Source organism: Mus musculus, chromosome 5 (assembly GCF_000001635.26).
Source record: "Mus musculus strain C57BL/6J chromosome 5, GRCm38.p6 C57BL/6J".
In the NCBI taxonomy this organism is placed as follows: domain Eukaryota; kingdom Metazoa; phylum Chordata; class Mammalia; order Rodentia; family Muridae; genus Mus; species Mus musculus.
In genome coordinates, this window is record NC_000071.6 from 75,036,137 (window position 1) to 75,044,641 (window position 8,505).

The following is an 8,505-nucleotide window of genomic DNA, read 5'->3' on the forward strand; positions in this document are numbered from 1 at the left end:
GCCAAATATAAGGTGGTAATAAAGAATTAGAGCCAGCCGTGGTGGTGCATACCTTTAACCCCAACACTTAGGAGGCAGAGGCAGGTGGATCTCTGAGTTTGAGGCCAGCCTAGTCTACAAAGCTAGTTCCAGGACAGCTAGAGATACACAGAGAAGCCCTGTCTAGAAAAACAAAATAAACAAACCAAAAAAAATTTAGTTCTTAAATTCAGAATCTAGAGTAACCGCCTCCTTATATAGTCCTCTTGTAAGATGGAATGTTTCACTGGCCAGTACAACAGTTTATTTAGTGGCAGGAAGCAAAGCAGCAGCCCACACAGATCAACTGTGCCATTGGAAAAGGGCAGTTCTCAAACCAACACAGCCTCCAGGGACCCTCCCATAAGGTCGTCTTTGGATTAAATATTCCTTTAGTCAATCTGGTCATCTGCTTTCATGTCCAAGATCTTGTTTTAAAGTAGAAAAAACAGTACCGAACTAAATTCCCAGGAAGGGGGGGGGGGTCTCATAGTTCAAAGATAACCAAAGCTACATGGAGAGACCCTGTCTCAAAAAAAAGAAGAAAAAAGAGAGAAAGAGAGGAAGAGAGGAAGAGAGAACGAGAGAAAGAAAGAAAGAAAAGAAAAGAAAAGAAAAGAAAAGAAAAGAAAAGAAAAGAAAAGAAAAGAAAGTAAAAAGAAAGCAGGAAAGTAATAAGCCACATTTTGGATGATTTCTTTTTTTCAAACAGTAAAAAATAATGAAATCTTCTGTTGAGGGGCATCTGGGTTCTTTCCAGCTTCTGCCTATTATAAATAAGGCTGCTATGAACATAGTGGAGCATGTGTTCTTATTACCAGTTGGAACTTCTTCTGGGTATATGCCCAGGAGAGGTATTGCGGGATCCTCCAGTAGTACTATGTCCAATTTTCTGAGGAACCTCTAGACGGATTTCCAGAGTGGTTGTACAAGCTTGCAATCCCACCAGAAATGGAGGAGTGTTCCTCTTTCTCCACATCCTCACCAGAATCTGCTGTCACCTGAATTTTTGATCTTAGCCATTCTGACTGGTGTGAGGTGGAATCTCAAGGTTGTTTTGATTTGCATTTCCCTGATGATTAAAGATGTTGAACATTTTTTCAGGTGCTTCTCAGCCATTTGGTATCCCTCAGTTGAGAATTCTTACTTTAGCTCTGTACCTCATTTTTTAATGGGGTTATTTGAATTTCTAGAGTCCAGCTTCTTGAGCTCTTTGTATATATTGGATATTAGTCCCCCTATCAGATATAGGATTGTCCCTCAACAGAAGAATGAATGCAGAAAATGTGGTACATTTACACAATGGAGTACTACTCAGCTATTAAAAACAATGAATTTATGAAATTCTTGGACAAATGGATGTATCTGGAGGATATCATCCTTAGTGAGGTAACCCAATCACAAAAGAAGTCATTAGATACGCACTCACTGATAAGTGTATATTGGCCCAGAAACATAGAGCACTCAAGATACAATTTGCAAAACACAAGAAAATCAAGAAGAGGGAAGACCAACAGGTGGATACTTCATTCCTCCTTAGAATAGGGCACAAAATACCCATGAAAGGAGTTACAGAGACAAAGTTTAGAGCTAAGACGAAAGGATGGACTATGCAGAAACTACCCAACCCGGGGATCCATCCCATAATCAGCCACCAAACCCAGACACTATTGCATATGCCAGCAAGATTTTGCTGAAGGGACTCTGGTATAGCTGTCTCGTATGAGGCTATGCCAGTGCCTGGCAAATACAGAAGTGGATGCTCACAGTCATCTATAAGATGGAACACAGGGCCCCCAATGGAGAAGCTAGAGAAAGCACCCAAGGAGCTGAAGGGGTCTGCAACCCTATAGGTGGAACAACAATATGAACTAACCAGTACCCCCAGAGCTCGTGTCTCTCGCTGCATATGTAGCAGAAGATGGCCTAGTCGGCCATCACTGGGAAGAAAGGCCCCTTGGTATTACAAACTTTATATACCCCAGTACAGGGGAACGCTAGGGCCTAGAAGTAGGAGTGGGTGGGTAGGGGAGCAGGGCAGGGGGGTGGGGGGTATAGGGAACTTTCGGGATAGCATTTGAAATGTATATAAAGAAAATATCTAATAAAAAATACTCATTAAAAAAATAATGAAATCATGTGTACACAGGGATAAAAATAAAATCATGATAAAAATTAATTTGTTGAATCCCTATGATGAGTCCAGGTCATAAAATTACAGTTGTACTTCTGATTCTCATACCTAACTTCCAAAGTAGGTATTATCCCCTTTGCAAAGGAGCAAACAGAAGATCAGAGAAGTTCGTCTATGGTCAATTAGGACGTATCCAAGGATCGAAACCAATACTGGCATCTTTCCAGGGCATCATCCATTATGTATAAAATATGTCTGATACAAGAAACACATAGAGTCTCATTAGGCACTCAGAAGGCTAAACTACCATAGTCAGCTCAGGAGTCCAAGAGCAGCCTATCAAGATCCTGTATAAATACACATATCCTAGACTCTCAGCCTGATGACTCTGGCTGGGTCAAGTGAGCAAAAGAATCTTCTACGGAAAATCAGTACAGTAGTGTACAGATGCTCAGGAGCATCAGTTGTTCAAGTTCTAGTTAAGGCTTAACCTTGCTGAGAACAAAATTTAATACAGCTATCTAATTAAAAACCTGCCAGGAGTGGTGGCTAAGGCAGGAGGATAGTTTGAGCTTCAAGTCAGAGCAGGCTACAAAAAGAGACACACAGAGACAGAGACAGAGACAGAGACAGAAACAAACAGAGGCATGCAGGCAGGCCGTTCGGCACTCTATTGCAGGCTAGCTTCAAGCTCTCAGTGGTCTCCCTCCCTCCACTGGCATTACATCCATCAGTCAGTACATCTAATTTAAAAGATTCCGGAGCTGAGCTCTTCCTCAGCTCAGGGCCTGTAACATAGTAACAGTATAAACTCAAGGTGTCTCTCAAAATTTTAGAGCTGTATTATTTAAGTTATTGTTTGGAGTATTGTTTATCAACATAAATAAGTATGCACAATTTATTTTTCATGATTTAGTCCCTGTATTCTTCTTAGCCAGTCATATAAAAATTAAAGTATTTGTCGATTTCACACTAGATAAGCTCAAATCTAACTAAACCTCTGAATTCAAACCATATGTTAATTTTCAAGTTCAAGTACAGTAAAACTTTGAAACCTCAGCTCATTACCACATATCTCATTTATGTTATTTTATTTTGGGGGGGAGGGGGGAGAATGTGTACCACAGTGGATATGTGGGGTCAGAGGGCAATTCGGTGTGTCAGTTCTTCCCCTCCACCTTTGTGTGGTTCCAGGGATCCAGGGACCCAGCCTGGTCACCAGGCTTGTGCAATAAGGGCTTTCACCCACTGAGACACTAGCTGGCTCTGGTGTTCTCATTTCTTCAACAAAGTTCACCCATTAAAATTGAATAGTTGTCCTATTAAAACACATGCATAGCCTGTCTTCCTTCATATTCTTCATCACACTAATTGCCTCTGTAATTTACTTTGTTTAAGTTTATTTACTTTTTCATAAGCTAGGATTTCTCTTTGTAACCATGGCTGGTCTGAAACTCACTAAAATAGACCAATCTTGCTCAAACGCAAGAGACCTGCCTGCCTTTGCCTGAATGCTGGGATTAAAGGGTTTTATTTTACTGAACAAATTAATGAGAAAACTCAAGTTAAAAATCAAATATGAGGCCTACTCTAGGAGAGCCTCAAGTCTGGTTCAGATACGGGATGAGTCTGAAATAAGATACCAATGACTATTATACACACAACAATGGTAGATTATCAGCTAACACAAGCTTTGAATTACTTTTAAATTCATTTCCTCAACTTTTAAAAATTCTTTTATACAAACACATTCCTTAAGAGTTATCATCCTTATGAGACATCAAAGTAGGGTTGGAAAGATGGCTCAGTAAGCAAAGGTACTTGCTGCCAAGCCTGACCCATAGGAGCCCATAGGGAAGATGCCTTCCCCACAGGATCACATGCCCTCACACACACACACACACACACACACAGAGTAAAGAATATGCTCAAAAACAGCTTGAAATCTGAGATAAAGTTCTACAAACATTAAAATTATAAACCAGTGCCATCCAGCAAAGTCATTTGTATGTCCCTTTCACAGTTTCTGGGCCTGGCCCCTGGCTGGCTAAACTGTTCTTCAACATGGTCTGAGTAGCTACCAACAACTACTAAACCTAACTGGCTAGAAGCTGGCTGATCTTGGGCACCATGGCTTTGCTGTGGTTCTATCCCATCAAACAACATAATGAAGGTAGTTTAGAGTATAAAAGAAATAGGTTGGACTAAAATTAGTAAATACTGACATATTATGTGATATGTCTGGTAATGATCACACTGGTTCCTCTAGACTCAGCAGTATGTTGAGCTGTGACTGTCTATAAATACGGATCAGTTACGTCAGTGTGTTTTACATTGCTTATGCCCTTCCAATAAAGAGTATCAATCAGTTTGACCAGCAGTATCTAGTAAGTTTGCCACTTCTTTCTTCTTCCAGTCTTCCAAGTTATAGGTATGTATTTAGTATGAAACCATGGGAATTTATAATTTTCTTTTCCCATAAATGGTTTTTTCTTCAATATGTTTCTTCAAAAGATTTCTCCTAGCACATGCAAATCAAAAATAAAAAACATTACTCATCTAGAATATCTAGAAAGAACGTATCACAAAAGAATAAAATGATTTCTCAAATTAGAGTACTAGTGAGCTTATTAAGAAAAATTAGACGAAAAACCAAAAAAAAAAAAAAAAAGAAAGAAAGAAAGAAAGAAAGAAGAGAAGAGAAGAGAAGAGAAGAGAAGAGAAGGGAAAGGAAAGGAAAAGAAAAGAAAAGAAAGGACAAGACAAGACAAGACAGGCTCAACTGCAAAAGCAAGCACACAGGCAGACCTGAATCTTTTCAGTCTGACCTGGATTACAGACAGACAATACTGTAACCATTTATAATATTGTTTCTTTAAAAGTAAAAGGGAGAAATGCTTTAACCAACTCCTTAGCAAAAAGAGAAGTAAGCTTATGTGGTTTACTATAATTTTAATTTTTAAAGATTTGTTTATTTTATCTTTGTGTATGAGTGTTTTGTTGAGCCTGCTGTAATTGGAGTTATGGATGGTTGTAAGCTACCATGTGGGTGCTGGGAACCGAACCTGGTCCTCTGTAGGAGCAGCAAATGCTCTTAACTGCTGAGCCATCTTTCCAGCCCATGGTTCACTGTAATTATTAATCACTTTTCCGATTATACTTGAAAAGGAAAGTGAAACCGTTATAACATATAAGCACAAATTTCAAAGCCTCTTGTAGGTGCAAACTTGGCTACATAGTCTAGTATGCCTAACATTATGCATGATGGTCATACATAAGCTTTACATTATTATAGAATTCTGTATCACCACAAAACAGGGTTTGGCTTTTGCTGACCAAAAGTTGGTTCAAAGTAAAAAGAGAATTAGCTAAATGAACCACGGTTTGGTTTGAAAATGGCAATGTTGAATTCTTAATCTATATTTTACACAAATGTTTCTCAAAGCAGAGCGCCACCTGAGGAGGGTAATAACTAACAAAGGCTAGTGTTTCCTGAGCACAAGACACACACTCACGTATTCTCTGTATACATTATCTCACCCCTTAATCTGGAAAGGTATGAACTAAAGCTGTCATCCTGTGAACTGAGGAGACACAAGTGATTGATTTATATAAAAGTGGCAGAGGAAGGTTACTACCTATCAGAAGTGTCTAAGGGAGGTCACAAACATACTAAGGCTTCCTGCAAAGGTGGCAAACACCACCATCACTAGTGTCTGCAGCAGATTCCGAGGTACAATCAAAACCACCTCCAAGACCTTCCTCCAACCCCATCCAAGCCTATTCATGAACAAGAGCTCCACTCATATGTGGCCACTGGCCTGGAAAAAGAGGGCTGGAACACCAGCGGATGCTCCCCACATGATCTTAATGGGCAGATAAACTAGACTAAATGACTGTTAGTCCTGCAAATGGAAGTACTTTATTTCTAATGCTTATAATAATAAAGGCTAGTAGTTCCTGAGCACAAGCCAGGTGATTCTGAAAGACAAGATGAAAAGACCACTAATAATTACTTCACACACTTGTTAACCACTCCAAATAGTCAACTACAATCCAACTTTCTATCTGAGCACTTTGACTATTCTATTTCCCAACAACATGTTTAGCTTTTCTTCTTCTTGAACAGAAGAGACATGACAACTGCACTTGAACCTTATTTGGTTACTCTGAACCCAGGACAAGCACTCTAACACTGAGCTACATCTCCAGCCCTAGCTGAACCTCTGCAAATAAATTTCTGCCAGCTTTGATTTGACAGGAGGAGTTTAAGGATGACCACAGACAACATGAAAAAGTTCAGAAATCCTTTATGTAGCCCTGAAGACCAGGGGAGTCTGCAACTCACAGATCCACCTGCCTCTGCCTCCTGAGTACTGGGACTATCACTGTGTCGGTTTTTTGTTTGTTTGTAATTGCTTTTAAAAGCACCCATAGTCCTTAAGTTCAAAAGAAAAAGAAAAAAGTCCTAAGAGTTAAACTAAAAATTAAATAGCAGGTTATAACACTAAAAGCATTATGATATACATTTAAACTGTATTATTCATAATTAGCTATATTCCTTAATTAAGTTTGTGTTGACAGTTAAAACAGAGCAGTTATTATGGTGCGAAGTCCCATCTCCTTATCCAGGTACTGAAACAATGCTTATGCAGTGTTTTTACCCTGTTAAATCACCTAAATGCACACGTTAACAGGTGCGAAGACACCAAGGTGTTACATAAGCACACCCCAACAACAACAACAAGGCTAGTCAGGATGACTACACAAGGGCCGATCTTCTGAGGAGCCTCACTGTTTGACCGCCTTGCCCACAGCACGCCCCACTCACCCTACACCAAAAAACAATGACAAGCGCTCCAGACAGCTTCAGGCTCGCTGCCTTTTTCTATCAGTGATAAAGTGATATGCAAGTACAGGAAGTTTGAGCGATGACTTTTCAACTGGAGATAGCAGCTGCAAAGGAGTATCAATACCCTAAGTTGTACAAACTCCGGATTTTATCAGGGAAATGTTACAAAACTTCCTTCTTCCGGACAACTCATTATTTGCCCCAAGTCTACATTCCTTTATTAGTCACGACCTTTCAGAATGCTTTCATCCCTTATTGTTTGAATAATATTGGGACTTTTGATGTTGCTAATAAACCTTACAGGGGCCCTTATCAAAGAAGCCAACCTAGGTCCGTGTCCCAAAACAGACCGGATTACAGGAAACTCGGTACTTGTAATTCCTTGTAAACAGATGTATCCTCCTCTTTTTTTCCGTCCACCTGTATACTTCTATCATACATAATTGACAGCAACTCGAATCAGTTTTGCAGAAATTTACTCTTGAGGAACTGGGAAGCCCCTACGTGTTATGTGTGATAGACACACGACAGTGAATCTCATTTACCAACTGCCACTGGGATCTTAACACCTCAGATCTGACCTCTGAGCCATATGTCAATAGGCTGTAAGTCAGGCAGAGTCCCAAAGAATAACGGGGGTGTGGGGGGTGTTACAAAGATGGATCCCACAAGATGTGTGTGTGTGTGTGTGTGTGTGTGTGTGAGTGTGTGCACCTCTAGCCTGTACCGATGGCCCATCAGGCAGACCCTAAAGAGCCATCTTCCCGGCTGGGACCCCACACATCCCCGCGGGCCACGGGGCCTGCTCCGGGGCTGTGGGAGGGAGGGGAGGCAGTGTCTGTCCCCACTTGGGAGTCCTAAACAAATGGAAGCAGAGCAAGTTCTCACTTCCTGATCGCCGGAGCTTCCCCCAAGGCCCCCGTCCCGCGCCAGTCACCGGGGACGGGGGTTTAAGAAAAGGAGGACCCCCAGGGGTCCCAGGGCCCACCCCGCCCGCGCCTCGCCACCCGTCCTCGTCCTAGCCCTCGCAGGGCCTTACACGGTGACGTGACCGGAGCCGCGGACCACCACCGGGTCGGGCGAGTACTTGAGCAGCTGCTCCTCCAGGGCCCGCTCCTCGTCCTCCTCCTCCTCGTAGATTTCATCGAAATCCGCCATCCCGAGCCGGCGAGCCCCCCGCCCGGGGCCCTGGCTCTGGGGCGGCCGCGGGGAACGGCTGGTGAGGCGGCGGGCGCGGAGGCCGCGGAGCTGGCGCTCGGCAGTGTGGGCTCCGGCTACTGAGGAGACCTGGTCCCGGCCGCCGCCGTTGCCGCCGCCACCGCCGCCATTACCGTGGGCAGGAACAACAACACAATGTCAACATCCGCCGGGGCCGCCACCCCCGCCAGCGCCGCCGCCCGCGCCAGCGCCGCCGCCGTCGCCGCCGCAACTCCGGCAACCACAGCAACAGCCCGAGCCACCCGCAGCAGGAGCAGCCGGCTACCGCATCGCGAGACTTCCC

At 42.8% G+C, this 8,505-nt stretch overlaps 1 protein-coding gene across 1 annotated transcript in view; it reads right to left on the minus strand.

Moving 5' to 3' along the window:
* Positions 1-8,505, minus strand: part of Chic2 (cysteine-rich hydrophobic domain 2) — a 39,638-nt gene extending 31,133 nt beyond the window's left edge. Inside the window, exon 1 of the mRNA NM_028850.5 lies at positions 8,044-8,505. Coding sequence (NP_083126.1) covers positions 8,044-8,162 — 119 coding nt within the window. The 5' untranslated portion in view covers positions 8,163-8,505. The remainder of the gene's footprint in view (positions 1-8,043) is intronic.